Source organism: Octopus sinensis, linkage group LG12, assembly GCF_006345805.1.
Source record: "Octopus sinensis linkage group LG12, ASM634580v1, whole genome shotgun sequence".
NCBI classification, from domain to species: domain Eukaryota; kingdom Metazoa; phylum Mollusca; class Cephalopoda; order Octopoda; family Octopodidae; genus Octopus; species Octopus sinensis.
This window is the reverse complement of record NC_043008.1, coordinates 66656299-66678168: the sequence shown is the minus strand read 5'-3', so window position 1 is coordinate 66678168 and position 21870 is coordinate 66656299. Positions and strand designations below refer to the sequence as shown.

General features: G+C 37.8%; 2 protein-coding genes across 3 annotated transcripts in view; both read right to left on the bottom strand.

Annotated features, from left to right (window-relative positions):
* LOC115217856 (mortality factor 4-like protein 1) overlaps positions 1–16844 on the bottom strand; it is a 35205-nt gene extending 18361 nt beyond the window's left edge. Inside the window, exons 1-6 of the mRNA XM_029787561.2 lie at positions 16677–16844; positions 8324–8370; positions 6159–6226; positions 4456–4542; positions 1874–1959; positions 674–789 (exon numbers count right to left, since the gene is read on the bottom strand). Coding sequence (XP_029643421.1) covers positions 674–789; positions 1874–1959; positions 4456–4542; positions 6159–6226; positions 8324–8370; positions 16677–16704 — 432 coding nt within the window. The 5' untranslated portion in view covers positions 16705–16844. The remainder of the gene's footprint in view (positions 1–673; positions 790–1873; positions 1960–4455; positions 4543–6158; positions 6227–8323; positions 8371–16676) is intronic.
* LOC115217861 (death-associated protein kinase 1) overlaps positions 6543–21870 on the bottom strand; it is a 337561-nt gene continuing 322233 nt past the window's right edge. Inside the window, exon 26 of one of the 2 annotated variants that reach the window (XR_005001521.1) lies at positions 6543–6598. The gene's annotated coding sequence lies outside the window, so the exon portion shown is untranslated. The remainder of the gene's footprint in view (positions 6599–21870) is intronic. The other variant, XR_005001520.1, reaches the window with a different exon arrangement.

Genomic DNA, 21870 nt, shown 5'->3' with positions numbered 1-21870 from the left:
GTTGTTTCAAGTTGCATCTTTTTCAAATTAATGCTGTTTTTTAAAGAAATTAATAGAAAAAAAAAAACCCTTCAATTTCAGTTTACATCAGTTTAGGGGAACATATTTAAAAACATAAAAATTTCAGAAAACACTTAAAAATCAAAACTGAAGTGGAAAATTAAATAAAATACATTTGAAAATATGAACAAACCATTTATTAAAAGTGATATAAAGTAATAAATCTTTTAAAATGTTTTTCTGTGTTATGTTGATTTTTGAGTAAAGTTGCATGCCTTGGAACCATTTACCAATGGAAGCTGAGATATGCCTATATGTGGCACTGTCAGTTACGAGGGTTCCAGTTGATCTGATCAATGGAACAGCTTGCTTGTGAAATTAATATGCAAGTGGTTGAACACTCCCCAGGCACATGTATCCTTAACGTAGTTCACAAGGAGATTCAGTGTGCACAGGATGTGACAAGGCTGGCCCTCTGAATTACACAGGTACAACTCATTTTTGCCAGCTGAGTGAACTGGAGCAATGCAAAATAAAGTGTCTTGCTCAGGGGTACAATATACAGCCGGGTTGCGTGCTTTCACACATGGCTTATATGTACCTGTGTAAGGAACATGAAATAAACACGCTTCTGTTTAATAAAAGTATGAACTCAAAGAACATTTTAACTTACTGATTCCACATTGGAGTCTAGTTTTGCCTTCTTTCGCTTTAAGTCTGCACTTGTTGTCTGTGTTGAGGCTGCACTTGAAGACGCACTATTGTTGCTGTCAGTGGCTGATGATTGGGCTAAAATGGGAAATCCATCCAACACAGCTTTATTATCAAATATTTCATACAGCCACAGGGATAGTGCAGAAAATTAGCAATCAACTGAACTTGCTACAATATATTTACCAATATAATTAACCATGAATGAAATGTGCTTAGTTAAAACTGGTTCTCAACAATTTTTCACATATGGGCCTCTTTGATTACTATTTTATGCTGGTGGCTCCCCAGAGCCATTTGATGTTTTAGAAACTAGTTTTATAGATTTTTCTTTCAAAATTTCTACTTTGTTTTTCACATGTTTATTTGCATATGTTAGCAAGAAACATGTTGAACTATGTTAAGTGTTAGATAAAGAAACCTAGCTGTTACTTGAAATAAATATATCTAAAGCAAAATTTTTTCATGGACCCTTAAAATAATACTGTGGATCCTCAAATTACTATTTTGCTTGCGTGGACCCATCAAAATCTTATATGAACCTTGGTTGAGAACCTCTGAGTTAAAAAAACAGGATGCTAGAAATAACATTTTCTATTGAAATTGGGATCACATTGTACCCGCACATTACCAAACTACAATCAACACAACATATTTTAATAACAGCACTGTACCTTCACACATACACTAACTCATAGACTGCACCTATTTCTTTACTACTCACAAGGGGCTAAACACAGAGGAGACAAACAGATTAAGTCGATTATATCGACCCCAGTGCGTAACTGGTACTTAATTTATCGACCCCAAAAGGATGAAAGACAAAGTCGACCTCGGCGGAATTTGAACTCAGAACGTAACGGCAGACGAAATACTGCTCAGCATTTCGCCCGGCGTGCTAACGTCTCTGCCAGCTCGCCGCCTTTTAGACTGCACACAACAGACTCAGCTACACTGCACCCCCACACAACATAATGGGGTGTACCACATGGTACCTAGATCAGAGTGGAGTAAGATAGAGTAGGACACTGGAGATGTAGACTGTTTCTGGATGTTTGATTGGCAATCTCTATGCTGTAACAAGTCAACTGGGGATTGGCTGGGAAAAACAACAGCTACTATAACCCTGCAATAACAACAACAACAACATGCGTACACCTACGTGCTTTAGGCTTTGATGACTTCTCTCCTGGCAGTGATGATTTATCTTTCTCTACTTTCTTGACAGCTTTAGTTTTCCGAGAGCCTCTACAATGGAACATTGATAGTCATGGTTACAAGATTTACTGAAGGACAGCGTATGTGGTTGGGGTATATAAATACGTAAAAGTGCAGATGTCTTGTTGATAATTTGTGTTTAAATGGGAATGGATGTGAGAATGTGTTAACAGATGTGCATGAGAAGATACATTTACTTGTGATCCTCTGTCATTATCATCATCATCATGTTTTCTTATTCAATTCAGTTAATTGCAATTATTGAGTAATGGATTGATACAGTTGTTAACACAGAAGGTAGAATGGTTAGCAGCATTTGTTCTGACATTCTGCACTCCAAGTTGAAAGCATCAGTCATGACCTGGGAGTCAATTTTTCTTTCTTTCTCTCTTATTTGAAGAAATCAGCTCTGGTCAAATTTGAAGAGGGATAGACTCCACCATGTTTAAATACCCAACAGATGCTATATGTGACAACATAACACTAATGAGTCTGAATGCATTAACAGCTCAAGGAAAAGCAAGACATTTATATATAAATGTACTAAAAAGTGGACTGCTGTTCAAACACAAATGCCCATATACATCTACAGCCCCATCAATGGCTAAGGACAGTATTTGTGTGTGATGACTCGGGGTTCAAAAGAAGAAAAAAATTCTAAACTCTTTTTCTTCCCAAGTCAGTCAGAGTCAGAACCATGCTTGGGCTTGTTTTCTTTTCAACCCTTTAGAATTGGAGTTTTTGAAAAGTAAAACTTTTGCATTATGTAGCTTGTTATTCTCTTTAAGAGAACATTTTTCTGATTGAAATACACCAAAAAATGGCGACACAGCAGTAAAAAAATCCATAAAAAATAGGGATTTTCATAGAAAAAAAAATCGCCTTTTTGATGTAAATAATTTTTGGTGTTAACATGGTCCGATTTGAATTTTTTCTTCTAAGGAAGGAAGAGCAAGCATTCTTCTATCATACTCTCGATTTTGGTCAACTTGCACCGCAGGGTCTCGGAGGAGATAGTGTTAGTTGAAGGCTACCAAACCTGCCATACACAGACAACTTCAGCTTTCTATATATAGATAAATTTTAACAACAAAATCTAATATGGAGCCTGGTTAAGAACCATTGACTTAGACAGTCGACCTAAAACAAAACCCCTTGAAAAATGAGAAGTGGGAACATACCATTATATGGTTGCATAGCTTTTCTTTCATTGATAATGTCATCTTCCTCATCATTTAATGTCTGTCTTCTATGGTGGTAAAAGTGGGATGGTTTGAAAGGATTCTAACAAAACAGAGGACTACACTGAGTTTCAATGTCTGCTTTGACATACTTTCTATGGTCGGATGGCCTTCCTAATGCCAACCATTTTACAGAGTGTACAGAGTATTCTTTTCATGGAACTGATACTAGTGAGGTCACTGATTAATTCGCAAGGTAAGACCCCCTTGACTAAGTACAGTTGTAGTAGAGGGGGAGGTGGCTTTATGCCAGGTGGTGAAAGCATTATAGAAGAACAGGAACAGGTGTCTTGCAATAGAGGAGATACATGGCTGCCTTGCATTATGGGAGAAGCCAGAAAGATGAGGAGTTGTAACATACTCTCAAAGTATAGGAAGATAAGTTTAACCCTTTAGCATTCAGATTACTCTGTCAAATGTAAAGCCTGTTTAATTACATTGTTTTAAATTAATTGTACAGCATCTTGTAACTCTGAGATTTTGATGATGACCCTGTTTATTTTTAGAATGACTTTGTAGGGTAGGTGGGAGAGGTCAGAGCTGGCTGGTTTGAGCATAAAACAGGAAGACAATTTTGGCCTGATATGGCCGGTTTAAACACTAAAGGGTTAAGAGATGATCAGGAAGGGTGGTTGGATAAATTCCTTAACCCTTTAGCATTCAAATTACTTTGTCAAATATAATACTTATTAATTCACATTTTTAAAATTGAAATTGTATTATCATGTAATTTAGAGATTTTGAAGATGAGATTGTTTATTTTTAGAATAATATTGAAGGTTAGGTGTGAGATGCTGGATCTGGCCAGTTTGAACATAAAACAAGCAGAATGTTTTGGCTGGATATGGTGGGTTTAAATGCTAAAGGGTAAAAGCATGAGTAGGGACTGACAGACGGTTAGAGATGGGGGTAGAGGTAAATGTGGTGAATGGGACAGTGGTGGTAGAATGGTCCATGATACATATAAGTATAAAAGAGGGAACTGAAAGGTATAGAAGTGGCTCAGGAAGAGGGTGATATGTGCACAGGGCAGGGGGGATGGGGTTAGTGAGAGAGAGATGTACAGTGACAGAGATGGATGTCAGAGATATATAGGGGTAGCTATAGTGACTAAAGGCCAGGGTAACTGTCTATGGTAAATACGAGACGGTGTTGAGAATGATAACGGATATGAGAGTGGAAAGATGATAAAGTAAATTCTGTAACGTGTGAAGTATTTCAAGTTAAAAGAATTGTTAAAAAGAGATAAGAAAAATAATAATACTGAAGTTAAAATATATCTCACGCGTGAGCTTTCTGTAGTTCTTTTTGCTTCTGTAAACCAGCATCGTTAAACTTCAAAACTCTACACTCAGGCACCCATTCATCCCAGCTAGAAGATAGAAAAACAAACAAACATAAAGCAAAATATAAAAGATTAATTAAAGAAATAGAAATAAGTTCAGTAGATATAATTTAAAGACTTAATTAAATATAGTTAAAAGAAATTACTACTATCATCATTAATTCTGCAATGACTTTTCATTGTGGATATTTTTTAATGAAATGATGTCAGCAAGAATACAAAGTGTAGGCATAAAGAGGATATAAAGAATATATAAAGCCACCATTGTTGATTTAACTCTTTCATTATTGTATTTATTTTGAGATGCTCTGTGTTTTTTCAATTACTTTAAATATAACAAAAAATTTACTAAAATAACTTAGTTATCATTCAGCTAGTGTTAGGGAACATAATTTGTGACTAAGGTTTAGTGGAAGATTTTAATTCAAAACTAATGAAAACAAGACATTTGTACTATAGAGCCAGAGGCAGTTTCAGCCGGGTTGGTAACAAAAGGGTTAAAGTCCAGTTTTCTATGCTTGTATGAGGCAGACTCAATTCCATAATGCATTTTCATTAACTGCACCAATTAACTGGCTACTCCTCACCAAAACATATGCACATGTTTATACATATATGTACATGTGCACACACATATGCGCAGGATGAGAGAGGCAGCTGAAAGCACCTTTTGTTGGCTTTGGAGCAAGAGAGAAGAGTTAAGCTGGAAGCAAGGAGGAGGTGAGGAATAGTGATTTGGCCACCTCTACTAACCCACCAATAGGACAGTGTTACAGTTCAGGGTCGAAATACCCAATGAATGTTGGATATCGTCTGATGACATCAGTTCCTCCTACCCAAAGCTCCATTCACTTTGGTGAGAGGAAAGAGCACCTCCTTCAAAGTGTTATTTAACATCATCCTCATTTAACGTCTACTGTCCATGCTGGTATGGGTTGGACTAACATTATATATATAGTCAATTCAAATAAACAAACAAAAAAATGAAAAAAAGAACAAACAAACATGAGGACGTGCACAACCAATGTATTAGCTTGACGTTTGGTGAAAGGAGAGTGTTTGATGTTTCAAGCATAGCTCTTCATCAGAAAAGAGAAAGGGAAAAGTTCAAAGATGAAAAAGAAATTGCCAACGGTACAGTTATATTGCTGACACAAATGCATGTATATCGCAATATTTTTATGCTAGCATAGACGGTTAATTTTTAATAGGATCCAATGGATCAGAGAAGCAGGATTTGTTGCAGTGTCACGGTTTTGGCATGATTTCTATGGGCGGATGCCCTTCCTAATGCCAACCAGTTTACAGAGTACACTGGATGCATTTTTCACGACACCAGCACTAGTGAGGTTTTCTTGCATATGATAGGCTTCCACACATCTAAATTTTATTCCCAAAGAAGGCACTGTGGTCAGCCTAAGGCTATCATAACAAATGAGACTGTGTACAAGGTTCCGCACACGGGGACCAAACTCAGAGCCTACCCTCGCAAAGGAAACCTCTTATACATGACCATGCTGCCTGAACTGGAAAATAAATGAAAGACACTAAAAGCTTGTCTTCACAAAAGATTTCTAACGAAAACAGGATTGTAAAAGAAATAAAGGAAAAAATGGAATTGTTTGAATAAAAGAAGAACTCACTTCTTATTCCATCCATTGTAATGAATGAAATATCGGATAATTTTCTCTTTAACGTCATATTTGACACACTGAAAGAAAGAGAGAGTGTTATTTAATTGCAGTCAATTAGATAAAAGACTTTGGTACAAATCACATACAGATAGGCAAAGGGAGACAGATATAATGAGAGGTAGATAGATCAATAAATATACCTATATATATATATATGGTGAGAAAATAGATAATTAGAGAGAGATCAATAGATATGTTGAGAAACAAAGAGACAGACCATCAGAGATGTCAATAAATAGATATGTTGAGAAATAGATAGATAGATAGGCCCCATACATATATGGAAGTATAATAAATAGATAGGCAGATGAATAGATAATCACATTGAAAGTTAGATAGGCAGACAGATAGATATAGATATACAGAGAGAGAGAGAGAGAGAGACAAAGGTAGACAGGCAAGCAGATTGAAAAAGTAGAGACATCTTTTATCTTTTACTTGTTTCAGTCAGGAAGAACTTTTAGTCAGATGATTTGGCCCCTGTACTTATTTTTAAAGCCTGATACCTATTCCGTCAGTCTCTTTTGCCGAACCTCTAAGTTACAGGGGCATAAACACACCAACACCGGTTGTCAAGCAGTGCTGGAAGACAAACAAAGATACAAAGATACACACATATATATATTAATATCATCATCATCATCATTTAACATGTTTTCCATGCTGGCATGGCTTGGAGAGTTTGTCAGGAGCTATCAAAATTTCATGATAAATTATGTTCCAAACACCAGCTTAATAAGGACAAAGTTATTTTATTAAATACTGGCATCCATGCTAGTGGAGTGCTAAGAGCACCATCTGAGCGTGATCGTTGCCAGAGCAGCTAACTGGCTTCCATGCAGGTGGCACATAAAAAGCACCATTCGAACGTGTTTGTTACCAGCGTCACCTTACTCGCACTTGTGCTGGTGGCACATGAAAAAAACATTCGAGCGAGGTCATTGCCAGTGCCACTGGACTGGCTCCTGTGCAGGTGGCACGTAAAAAACACCATTTGAACGTGGCCGTTGCCAGTACCGCCTGACTGGCCCTAATGCCAGTGGCACATTAAAGCACCCACTACACTCTTGGAGTGATTGGTGTTAGGAAGGGCATCCAGCTGTAGAAACTCTGCCAGATCAGACTGAAGCCTGGTGCAGCCATCTGGTTTGCTAGTCCTCAGTCAAATTGTCCAACCCATGCGATGATGATGATTTGTTTTCCAAAGTAATTCAAACAAAGGCAGTGTATTTCATTAGGAAGTTAAGGGGTTAAGTCTGATTACTTAACATACTAACATCCAGACCCAAAAAGCTTTCTATGTCAATCCAATGAGTGAACTAAGCACAATATCAGTTGACCTGTTACACAATAACAAGCAAGTTTTCATCAAATGGAATCCTACCAGCTTCTAAATAAATGAATAAACAAAAGAAAGGAGGATGCAATAGAGTGTAATCTGAGATATGGCACAAGGTCAGAATAATAGTTATGATCATAGGCCTACTTGATTTGTGCTGGTTAGGGAGTGAACAGCAAAAATAGATCATAAAGAAAACACAGAAGAGAAACAAAACCAAGAATGAGGGGGTGCTGAAATGTTTCTGACTTTTAGGGTATTGAGAAAGGCCTGGTTGGAGGCCCAATCTTCTGAGTTCTTTTAGAGGGCTTAGAAAAACTGAAGGATCCCTGCAATAAGTGTGTGAATGTGAGAGGGGAATGTGCTGAATAAAATCATAATTAACTGATCCGCCTGTATTTCTTTTATCTAAAGCCAGAAACTTTTCAGTATCCCCTTGTATGCATACCATATTTCCCAGAATACAAGTTGAATTCTTGAGATCGAAATATATAGCCCCAAAAAAATATAGGTTGACTTATACACCAAGACAACTTTAGGGGATCGAATATTCCATGTGAAATGCAGCAAGATTTGGAAAGACACTGATGCTGTTTGAATGTTCACAGTATATACTGTGCCAACTTGTATACCAGAAATTACGGTATACTAAAACGTGAAAAAGAAACTTCAAGCTAGACAAGAAGAAAATTATATGATGCAGCAAAAGAAGAAACTAGACATTAAGTGAAGATTAAATTACATTATAGAGCAAGAGAAAATTTGAAGGACTTACTTTGGCTTCATATAATAATGGTCCATGGAAACAGAGAACACGCTCTCCTGAAAAGGGAAATAGTTTTGAGAGACTGAGCATGAAAGTTGAAAAAATAATAATAATAATCCTTTCTACCAAAGACACAAGACCTGAAATTTTGTGTGGAGGGTATTAGTTGATTACATCAACCTCAGTGTTTCACTGGTACTTAATATATCGACCCCAATAGGATGAAAGGCAAAGTCAACAGCATCAGCATAATAACCATTACTTCCCCTACCACACATCATTAACACTTCTCTCTCTCTTTTCTTTTCTTCTTTCTCTCTCGCTCTTTGCTTTTCCCTTCCATTAGTCACGTAACAGTGTAACGCCTTTCGGCCTTAGTGTATTAATATATAGATTCTTCCAACAATAGAAACAAGGCCAGAAATTGGAAGGAAGGGGGCAGTGCCAGTCAATTACATCAATCCCAGTGCTCAACCAGTGGTCATTTTATCAACCCTGAAAGGATGAAAGCAAAGTTGACCTCAGTGGAATTTGAACTCAGAATGTAAGGATGGAGGAAATGCCACTAAGCATTTTGCCCATAATAATAATGGTTTCAAATTTAGGTACAAGGCCAGCAATTTAGGTGGTTAGTTGTTTACATCAACACCCAGTACTTAAATGATACATTATTTTATTGACCTCAGAATATAAAGATGGACAAAATGCTGCTAAGCATTTCACCTAGCATGCTAACGCTTCTGCTGAATTGCCAACTTAATAATAATTCTTTCTAATTTGGGAATAGGGCCAGCAATTTTAAGGGAGTTAGTCAATTATATTAACCCTAGTGACATGAGAGGCAAAGTGAACCTTGATGCCATTTGAACTCAGAATGTAAAGCAAGAAGAAATGCCACTAAGCATATTTTCTAGGATGCTAATGGTTCTGCCAGCTCAATAATGATTTTAAATTTTTGCACAAGGCCAGCAATTTTGGGGGTGGGGGCTAAGTCAGTCAGTCCCGCCCACATCGCCCCCCGCCCCTACTCAACTGGTACTTTTTTTATCAACCCAAAAAGACGAAAGGCAAAATCAACCTTGGTGAAATTTGAACTCAGAATGTGAGTAGCTTGCATATAAACCACATGGTTCCAGGTTCAGTCCCACTGCATGGCACCTTGGGTAAGTGCCTTCTACTATAGCCTTGGGCTGACAAAAGCCTTGTGAGTGGATTTGGTAGACGGAAACCGAAAAGAAGCCAGTCGTATATATGTATATATATGTGTGTGTGTATGTTTGTGTTTGTCCCCCACCCAACATCGCTTGACAACTGATGCTGGTGTGTTTATGTCGCTGTAACTTAGCGGTTCAGCAAAAGAGACCGATAGAATAAGTTACTAGGTTTACAACGAATAAGTCTTGAGGTCGATTTGCTCGACTAAAGGTGGTGCTCCAGCATGGCCATAGTCAAATGACTGAAACAAGTAAAAAAGTATGATTGAAATGCTGTTAAGCATTTTGTACAGTGTGCTAACAATTTTGTCAGCTCAATAATAATAATGGTTGCAAATTTTGGTACCAGGCCAGCAATTTTAGGGAAAAGCTGTTAGCTGTTTATATTGAATTCAGTACATAACTGGCACTTTATTTTATTGATTCTGGTAGGATGAAAGGCAAACCTGACTTCAGCAGTATTTGAACTCAAAACATAAAGAGCCACCAGAATTGTCACTTACCATTTTGTCCAACACAGTAATAATTCTGTGTAAAAATTATTAATAACGATATCAATAATAATAATTATTTCAAATTTTGGTACAAGATCAGCAATCCTGAGGGTAGGGTACATGTTGAAGATACTGAACCCAATATTTGACTAATACTTAATTCCATTGACCTCTACAAAAAATGCATTGCAAAGTTGACCGTGGTGGAATTTGAACTTGGAATGTAATGAGTCAGAAGAACTATCACTAGGCATTTGTCCAAAACACTAATGACTCTGCCAGCTTACCATTGTAATAATAATAATTTTGGATCTTTTCTGTTTGGCTTTTGAGATTTTATAATTAAGTGAAAATTTTCAAATTTGGTATATTGGTGTAATTTTTCATGCTGGATCTCATGTTCCAGATAAATTTTAGAAAAGTGTTACAGAGGTTTAAAGTTTGATTATTTTTACCCAACCAGAAAACAGAATTTGGAAGCTGGCATTTTGTCCATAATTTCTAACATTACTCTTTACTTGTTTCAATCATTTGACTGCAGCCATACTAGAGTACCAGCTTTAGTCAAGCAAATCTGCCCCAGGACTTATTCTTTTTAAGCCTAGTACATATTCTATCGTTCTCTTTTGCCGAACCGCTAAGTTATGGGGATATAAACACACCAACATCGGTTGTCAAGTGACGTTGGGGGGACAAACACAGACACACAAACATATATACACATATATACGATGGGCTTCTTTCAGTTTCTGTCTACCACTCACAAGGCTTTGGTCAACCTGAGGCTGTAGTAGAAGACACCTGCCCAAGGTGCCACGCAGTGGGACTGAACCTAGAACCATGTGGTTGATAAGCAAGCTTCTTACCACACAGCCACTCCTGCACCTACAAAGCTACAGAGTTTGTAAAACAATTGGAAGCATAGTCAATGAAATTATCTCCCTAGTATTTCACTGGTAGTTTTTATCAACACCAGAATACTGAAAGGCAAAGTCAACCAAAAAAACAACTAAAATACTTCAAGGATTTCATCCAGTACTTTAAACAATTCTGTTATTTCCCATACTTTCTAGTAATCATCATTATCATTTAACATCCACTTTTTCATGCTTGCATGGACAGGTAGGATGGAATTTATTTGAAGTAGATTTTCTATGGCTGGATACTCTTCTTGTTGCCAACCAAGCTAATATTTCCCTATGGCCAGATATGTTATCACATAATATTGGAAATGAATGACACTGCTTGTATGACAGTGACAATCATTTACAACTATCACAAGATACTGAGATGGCGAGACTCAAATACACACACATATATATACATACATACATATACAATGTGCATTTTTCAGTTTCCGCTGACCAAATCTTTTTACAAGGTTTTGGTAAGCCAGAAGCTATAGTAGAAGACACATGTCTAAAGTACCATGCAATGGGATTGAGCCTAGGACCATGTGGTTGGGAAGCAAGAAGTACAACATTCAACATTAGTGAAATGCAAGTGTTGAACATCGAAGATTTGCAATAGTTAGAAAGAAATAATTTGAACATGCTTTGCTGGTTGTATATTAGTGATGGAGAACAAATGGATTGAGAGAAGAGTTAGATATAAGAGGAATCAGATTTAGCCTTCAAGACAGAAAATTGTAAAGGTTATGGGTGTGTGATGTGTATACAAGCTATCAACTTTATAAAGAACTGCCAAGTGTTGAAAGAGAATGGACAGCAGTGAAGAGAGAGACTTAGGCAGTCATAGGAAAAAGTGATGAAGACCAATTATAACAAGTTGAATCTTATGAAAGAGATGACCAAGGACTGCAATAGTCTGGTGACATGCGGTGCTGGAGAATACATATCCATCAGTGCAAGCATGGAAAAAATGTTCATTAAAAATGGTGATGACAGTAGAAATTGGAACATACAATATATGCACATTTGTGCCCTTGTTTATATATTCCCACCAACTTTCTGTCAACTGCCCTTCCTTGTTATGCTTTCAACCCTCACTCCTACTTCTATTCACTGATCTGCACCACCTCTATAATGAGGAATGACACTATGTCCTTACACAATCTTCCTAATTATCACTCTACCTTTTCACCAGCATAACGGGCTGTGTAATGAAGGCTGATTAACCATCATTTTTCCCTTCTCCAACATTCCCCTCTCAATGACTCCCACCATTACCTACTACCATTCATTACTTATCTCTCTTACATTAACCCTTCCCTTATCACTCTACTCATTACTAATTAACCTTACACCCTCCCATTTCCTTTACTCCTCCTTCCACCATGCCAACTTCCCACAATATGTAGCTGCTCCTATCACTGTCTTCCATTGCTCCTTCCCCTACTACTCTCTTTGTTCTGTGACACCCATCAAACTCATATGCTTTCTTCTATTCACCCTCCTAGCCATGTTTACCTTGCCTCACTAAGGTTGGTTCAACAATAAAATGCACCCAGTACACCCAGTAGAATATTTGGTGCTCGGCAGGCCCTTCTGCTGCAGAAGCCTTCTCAAATAAAACTTGCAAATGAGATACGGCTCACCAACTCATCTAGGAAGGCAGTAATGCCAAACAGGAGCCGACTCAACCTGAGAAGATCTGTCCAACTCATACCAGCATGATGAACAGATGTAAAATGTATAATGACGCACAGTTTATATATCAGATGGGAAGTAATAGTTTATCATATCGACCCCAGTACATGGCTGGTACTTATTTTACTAGCTTCTGAAAGGAAGAAGGCAAAGTTGATAAAATGAATGTGAAGGATATGATTAAATAACTCAAGGCATTTAGGTTCCATTCAACCAGCCACTGCCTTCAACAACTATTAGTACTATTAGTGCTAAAAGAGCTTCTGAATGGTTGCTCAACCTACAAGAAACAAGCACCAAATCCCTTAAAAGCTCATCCTACGATATTAACAATTTAGCATTCGGATTTTTCTGTCAAACAAAATATTTATTCTCATTTTTCAAAATTAAAAATTAATCTTGCATTATTTCATAGCTTTGAGATCTTGATATGTTTGTTTACTTTTAGAATGACACTGTAAGCTAGGTGTAAGAGGCTGGATCTGGCCAGTTTGAAAGTAAAACAAATAGAATCTTTTGGCTGGATATGGCCAGCTTAAATGCTAAAGGGTTAAAAAAAGCTGGAGATAATGTAGTTTTGTGTACAGGAAGGATGATAAGAAGATACCACAAAGTTGGTAAAGGTTCTTTGGATAAAGGACCAAAAGAAACAGCTGCTGCAGGAAATTTAAAACTGGAGGAAACAAGACTTTCATCTGAGCCATAAAGTTTTGGATGAGGATCTCACAAGTTTTGCAGTGCTGGGCAAGAACCATCCAGTTTGTAACGGATGGATAACTTTCTCTAAGCATTGTAAGCCATGCTTTTTTTGCTTGAATTGCTTGAGGGACTTGGAGCTGTAGGGTTTTCATTGTGTGGAGCTGTTTCTGATGGGTCAAGGATAAAGTACATTAAAACTGACACTTTGTTGGTGATGACAACAACAGTTCCAGTTGATTTGATCAATAGAACAACCTGCCTGTGAAATTAATGTGCAGACGGTTGAGCACTCCAGACATGCATACTCTCAATGTAGTTCTCAGGCAGATTCAGTGTGACACAGAATGTGACAAGGCTGACCCTTTGAATTACAAAGTACAGCTCATTTTTGCCAGTTGAGTGGACTGGAGCAACATGAAATAAAGCATCTTGTTCAAGAATACAATGTACTGATGAGAATCAAACTCATGACCTTATAATCGTGAGATGAACACGCCTAACCACTAAGCCATGTCTTCACTACATATGAAGTACATATGCTACCAGAAATACTTAGTATGGAACTGGTGATGCTCAAACTAGTGAACTGGCTTGAATGAACTACGATAGGATCCAGGAAGTGATGATGAGGAAACTTTGTGTAGTATGTGGATAAATAGTCCCTAATAAAATAGTGGTGGAGGCACATGGCCTGGTGGTTAGAGCAGTGGATTTGCAGTCGAGGGATAACAGGTTCGAATCTCAGACCGGGCGATGTGTGTGTTTATGAGTGAAACACCTAAGCTCCACGCGGCTTCGGCAGAAGGTAATGGCGAATTTCTGCTGACTCTTTCGCTACAACTTTCTCTCACTCTTTCCTCCTGCATCTTGCAGCTCACCTGCAATGGACCAGCGTCCTGTCCAGGTGGGGAACCTATACACTAACGAAAATGACCCTATGCACCACAAGGAGCAAAAAGGATTACGAAAAAGATAGTTAATGGACAGAAACATTCATGACCTGGCAGAAGGCGGATTTGGATGTGAGAGATCAAGGGTGTTAGGAGTGTTGGTGCGTCAGAGAAGCGCAGGGGATGAAACTGAACTGTGGAAAATTTCAGTTTCAGCATTGGCAGCACCAATACAGAATGGGTGTGGGAGCCAAGAAAAGTTGTGAGTTTTTATGTTACTGAGGATGAAGGCTCTGGAGGGTGGTGAAGAGAGAAAGATGTTTGTGATGTTGGAAGAGTTTAGGGTGGTAGAGGAAGTGCAGATATATTTAGAAAAGTGGGGAGAAAATGTGAGAAACAGACAGATAGATAGAGACTTTGAGTCAAAATAAAAGTTTTAGTAGATAATATCCAGGTGAAAGAGATGATTGGAATTCAAGTGTGGGCAGATACTGCTGTTTTGGAGTAAAGAGTGCAGCCTGGACAGTAGAAATGGACTACAGATATGAGTAAGATTTGTGTTTCAGAGAGGAATAGGATGTGAGGTTTGCATGTTAGTTAGAGGTGATGTGTGAAGTGCAGGCTGGATCAGAGTTCATGGCTGTTAAAGAAGAGGGAGATTTGTCCTGCAGGCTTGGTTTTAGCTTCTGGCATCTAGAACAGTATAGAGCATATAAATATGCTGTGAGGTCACAGAATGAAAATGGATTCTGCAAATTTGGTAGCGATCTTTTTTTGGCAAGACACCATAAGCCTAAGTTTGGAAGTGGAGTGAGGAGGAAGATACTAAGTTCTACTAGTGTGTGCAGAACAAGGATGTGATTTCATGATATGTAGTATGAGACTAAACTGAAGTCACCTTTGAAGGATGTTTTTTAAATTTTTTATTCGAGGCTATACTGATTCTACTGCAAGTCTGGTGCCTTGAGCCAGCGCAAGGAATCATTTTTATCAGTACAGTCACATCGTTAAAGACTATCTTTAGAATGGCTTTTAGCATATTTCAAACAACTATCTTTGAATTCCTTTAACAGTACTTAAGCTACGTTGTATTTGTTGCTGTTATTAGAACACGAACAAGGAACTACCTGATGAATGATGAATAAAAGAAAACATACTTGAAAGAATTTAGCAAAGATTTATTTTGGCCATGCACAAGAGCAAACTTTGAATGAGGCAGAGGTAAGGTTTTTGAATATAGACTAAATATGATAGTAGTATATATTGATTCAACTCCTGCATGGATTAAAGAAATAATCAAATGAGAATTAAACAAACTCTGATATGATTTGAACTCGAACCCGAAATGACGGTACTAAAATATCAGTGAAATTTAGTCCGGTGCTTTATTGTTTCAACCCTTCTCTCGCTCCCACTCATTCCTATTAACAGTAACAAAATTATAGAAATACATATATTTTAAACTTGATTACTTTTAGTAACTTTCAGATGTTTATAATGGTTTCTAATATAACGACAAAGTCATAGGTATTAAGAGAAAACACATCCATTAAATCACCCCACGTATTTGACTGGTTATTGATGTCTTCGATATCGCCGTCCGTTTCCATAAGGAGCTCACAACTTAAGGAATTATGTGCACACAATACTGGTTCCTATCCACGGCAAGTTTATTTGTTGCACGAAACGTAATATTGCATCTGGTTAGATTCTTAAATTCTCAAATGCATGCATTTCTCAAAGCTCCTCCGACACAATGTTTATTTCGGAAGGATGAAAGGCGGAATACGTATTCGGAATGCCTGTCACTCTACCGATGGAAACGAAAATGACAATAAGCTACAATCACCATTTATGTATCTTCAAGCCATCCTCAACAGTATGACATGCCGCATATTGAAGATAGATGAACCAGGCACAAAGAGCCAACAACGTTGTTTAACCTGCTAGAAAAATGGAATAGCAGCCGAATCTCATTCAAACTGCACCTCACTGTCTTAAAGAAAAGAAGGATGATTTGAAAAGAAAATACTGGATTATGATGGCTGAGAAGCCTTTGACCATAGTTCTACATCGATAGAGCTGGCCTGGAGCTAAACAACAACCGCTCTTTGAATAGTCAGGCTTGTTTCAATTGTAGCAGCGGCGAGGGCGAAGGCAGACATCGGTTTTAAATGTTGACAACAATGGAAGTCCAGGCGGTTGCAATGGACAAAGAAAAAAAAAGTTTTGTTCTAATTATTCGTTCGTTTAAGCACCTTGTTGTCAATGATAATAACTAGTACGTTGGGAGCAACAGATACGGATTGTGTAAACTAAAAATATACACATGTGTTGCGAGGAAACCGAGAGGAAAAAAAAAACAACAAAAATTAATATTATGAGAATAACCGACCACGCTGTTTCGCTGTTTCAACTTAAAGCTCGATAATTGTACAAATTACAAGTATACTCACCCTCAACAAATTTCATTTTAGGAGCCATCTTTCTTGTTTTTAAATAAACATACGCCAAGACGAAAATAAAAATACAAACTTCGGTGTTAATCACATAATTATTACATTGGCATCAACGTGAAAATATCTGTGTGTGAAACGTCATGGCTGCGAGGAAAACGAAATTAGGTGACGTCACTGGTCTATGATAGTTTCTTATTAGCATTTCATATTGTCATTCTTTGTAGATACTCTTCATTGATCAGAAATGATTAACAGAGCTGTTGTATTGCTGCTTTAGAAAATATGAGTAGAATATATATATATATATAAAAGAATATAGAAAATTGAATGTTCCTTTGAAGGTTTAGGGACGTTACTCTTCTTCGTTTCGTTTCTGTTGCATTTGTTTTGAGATAATTAGATTTTGGATGCACTGTTCTCTTCCGCTATGTTAGTGTTTATATAAATATTTACATAGAATAAAATATTTATTAATAGAGTTGTAATAATAATGATTTAGAAAATATGTGTGGAATATATATAAGAAAAAAACGGAATATAGAAAATGAAATATTCTTTTATTTAAAAGATTTAGTTACGTGCGATACTTCTTCGTTTCGTTTCAGTTGTGTTTGTAGCTTGATAATTACTGATTTTTGGATGAACCGTTCTCTGCCGCCATGGAAGTGTTTATATAAATATTTACGTTGAATGAAATAAAAAGCGATATACATACTATAATATATTTATACTTAATCTAAGGTTAGGATTAAAGACTTGGATCGGGATTGGTTTAAGAAAAGATTTTACGGTTTGAGTCATGATTTTTTTAAAAGTGTGAAATATTTAAAAATTACATTTTCGGCTTAATATATTTATTTCGACCACAAAATTATTGCACATGCATAATGTGTAAAAATACAACACAATAAAAACATGTTTGTAACCGAGGGTTCATGACAGGACAAAATTTCTGTTAGGGCTTCAAAGAACTTTGAAACAGAAACAATACAATAAAGACGAAAATCAGCAAGAACAAGAAGAAAATTTATTAGACGCAAGAACCTAAGACGTTTGGGACAGTATAAGGTGAAATATTAAGGGTTTATAAAGAAATAAATGGGAGGTATCTTCTAAACAATGAATATATCATAGCAACTGATCACACACCACAAGGTTTAACGGAACCTACTGAAGCAAGCAAGCACGCTCGCAGCATTACAACGGGCGAGGCTAAGGCGTTGGGAAAGCCAAGCGCCCTCACTGACATGAATATGTAGTGGATCTTGCATGCATAAAGTGGATTCGATCCACCATAGCCAAATTTAAATTAACACCGGAACAGAACTTTTCCCACGGTGGAACAATGGCTTTTCTCTGACAGCAGTTTTACATTTTCCTGATGCCTTCAGCTAGGCCGAAATAATGTCTTCTCCACTTGACCCTTTCTAACCTCTTCTACTTCACCAAAAGCTAGAATAGGGATAACAAGATCACCAACTAAATCTATTGTTCTCAAGGATATATCTACTCTTCTGGATAGTTATATAAGCCAGCACATCCCAAGCAAAAATCAGTTAGTCACAGTCGGTGAAGACTCAACGAGGCCTGGCTGACCAGCGTTGGTCAGAGGGAGAAATGAAGTTACTGTCAGCAACAGGTGTCTAACAGGGGGAGAATTATGTCTAAACATGAGCGCAGAGCTATGGTGGACCGAATCCACTTCATGCATGCAAGATCCACTACAAATACATTATTAAACAGGTAACGAGAAAAAGCGATAAAGTATTAAGAAATAGTCGTTTGGATTCTACCTCTTGATTGATAATGACAAACAATACCAAGCCCTGAAAATAATGGCTCTGTACAGTTAGATGGAACATGCAATGCAGGAGTTCTCAACCATTGTGCCGCACAGAAAGAATAATTTAAAAACTTTATATCAATTTTATTGACTAACACAGTCTGCAGGATGTTTTTGCATTATATATGTATTATATGTTTTTAATAACTAAACTAGTCGTTATCCGTCGATGTGCTACCGAGTAACGACCCAGTCAAAATGAAATAGATCCTTCGGCAAGAAACCTACTGCAATAGTCACGGTGATATGATCAGAAACAACTTGTTTTTTTTTTTCTTTTTTGAAGAAACAAATTTTAATTCTTTCACACACACATTCTCTCTCTCTCTCTCTCTCTCTCTCTCTCTCTCTCTCTCTCTCTCCCTCACTATAAGTCTCACTGAACAACAATAACAACATCTATAGCGAAAGTCGTTTATTAAAGTCTGTGTTGCGTCGTATGTATGTTGAAAGACATACAGAAACACATGCATGGGCAAACAACCAAAAAGATATCTGTGTCACGTGCTTTCACTGGACTTCCGAGCTCAGCTCTGAGTGCCTTGGGCATGTGTTGTGGTTTATTGTGGTGCTCTTATTTTCACTATATTGAAAGTGGGTTACGTGGGATGTGCGCTGTGTCTACTAGTGCTATTATCTGTATGTTATATACATTCCTTAGTCCTGGTGTTTTGGTTATGTATTTGTCTGAAAGTTTTTTTAACCATATCCAATGCACTTGTTACTATAGGGATTGTTTCTGTTTTTAGGCTCCACATTAGAGTTACCTCTGTAGCGTTTAGTGAAATACATTATACCTCTTTGGGGGACATCATACAAATAACGTCGTGGCAGATAGCAGCCATCCTTCGACTGCTTAGGACTAGTTGTGTCCGCTACTCTGATTGGTTAGTTTTGGTGCAGTTTTATCTCTTGCTTTATTTCGCGCCAATGTGTAAACCAACCAATCGCAACCTTCAGATAAGGCCCCGTGGCATTGTTTTTCTAATGCCTTGTGTAAGCCACCTAAACCTTTTAAAAGCTAGTCACGACAAACCATTATTTGTCTTTGGTTCTAGTCCTTCTTAGGACTAACCTCTGACTACAGAGCAGACAGCCAGTTCCAGCGACTCAACCATGTTACAACTAGGAAGAACACAACTGTCATTCGAGTTAATAATAAAGATTGTTCCACCGCCCTCTCTGAATAGGGAAGGGCGGGCATGCTTCCTCTGCGTAGTGGCCATGGCGAAAGATGTGAATAAAAAGAAAGTCTCCGGCCTTGGATTAGTGAACTTTTTTGTTTCCACCTCAGGAGAAAAATAAGACTGGAAAGGAGGCGCTTGTCACGTAGTATGTACGAGAAAAGACGGAAGAAGGTGGCAAAGCATAAAAGTTAAATAAAGAGCTCAGTGCTGGAACGGGGTTTTGTGGGGTTGCAGTCGTACCCCACTTCATCGTCATCTCATTCGTTATTTATATACATTATTATACATTTTAATTTTATAGTTTCTCATGTCATCTCATATGATCCTCCGACTCCTTGTCCGTCCCCTCTATGTATCAATCCTTTGTGGTTTTATAAAGAAATTCCTAATGCGTTTGTCTAACCCACTCTGTTACAAGGGCAACGCCGAAGTAGGATTTTCAAACGAGAATTTCCAAAGACCTCCTCACTGTTCACTGTTCATGTAATATATTTGTTGTGAATCTTGCATGCATGAAATGGATTCGATCCACCATAGCCAAATTTAAATTAACACTGCAACAGAACTTTTCCCACGATGGAACAATGGGTTTTCTCTGACAGCAGTTTTACATTTTCCAGATGCCTGCAGCTAGACCGAAATAATGTCTTCACCACTTGACCCTTTCTAACCTCTTCTACTTCACCAAAAGCTAGAATAGAGATAACAAGACCACCAACTAAACCTATTGTTCTCACTGATATATCTATCCTTCTGGATAGTTATATAAACAATCACACTCCAAGCAAAAGTCAGTCCATCACAGTCGTGACAACTCAACGAGGTCTGGCTGACCAGCCTTGGTCAGAGGGAGAAATGAAATTTACTGTCAGACAACACTCAACACTTCTCTCTAGCTCTGACCCTGTTCTTTTACAACATTCTATCTCTATCTCTCTCTCTGTATTTACTACTAAACAATGAAGAGGACACAAAAACAAACTTTACTTCGCATGCGTTTAGATGTATCAAAGCCTGCTTGTCGAGGCAAGGTATTGTAACGTAACGGTAAATAAATACTTCCTTAAAACTTCATGCATTGTTCATCTTCCACATCTTACAGTATGCGATAACAACAAAATTATTATCGCTGCATCTGCTGACTATCAATATTTCATAAGATTGTTTACCAATCAATTACGACCGTTACATATTAAAACCTTTCACACTACCTCAGCTTCTTGTTATCTTTTCCTTTTTAATTTGTTAATCTTTCATTTTGTCATTTTTCTACATTTTCCATCATTTTTCCTTTCTTGTTCAATCCCGTCATCTTTCATTTTTAGCTTTCGGTTTCCCCGTCGCTAATTGCTACTTCTCAGGTATGGTTTCCTTTCTACCTCCTAACTTAGCTTTACTTCATGTAGCATAGCACCCACCTCATCATCCTAGTACGGCGTTACCCTGTTATCTCTTTGTACTAGATCACTGATTTTCCTCTCCAGTTGAAGCAGAGACATACTACATACGTAACATTTCCCAAACATGAAATGTTGACAAGCAATATCTGCGCCAATTCTCATCTTCAGTCATAAAGTTGCGTGGTGACCGAGCGAGTACGATTGCGAATACATGCGGCTGAAACAGAGTTCCTCCGAAAGATATCTGAAGCAATGTTACTCTACAGAATGTGTAGCTCGGAGATCAGAGAGTTTCTTCAGGTCGAGCTGCCACTTTTTCGCATCGAGAAGTCACGGCTTCGGTACTACGGACATGAGATGAGAATGTTTCAGGAAAGAATCGTGTGAAGGATTCTTCAAGCCGAACCAACTGGCAGGAGACGTAGGTGTAGACCAAGAACGAGCTAGGGAATCCAACCAGAAAGTCTAATAACGGTTGCTTCTGATAGGACCCTATGGAGTAGATGCCCGAGGACTCTGTCCCCACGATGGATATTATTGGAACGACTGTGATATGCTCTTTATGTAGTAACTGATTTTAGTTAGTAAAAGCTTTGACATCCGAAGAATCCTCAGTTCTGTCGAGAGATGTATACAGCCGACCGTGATTGGTCACTGTAGTAGGGAGATGAGCGTTACATTTTGATAAGCTTTGCCCTTGACTTGTGTTTATCAACGTAGCGAACGCAAATCTGATAGGAAATTGACGTCGTCCTAAAGTG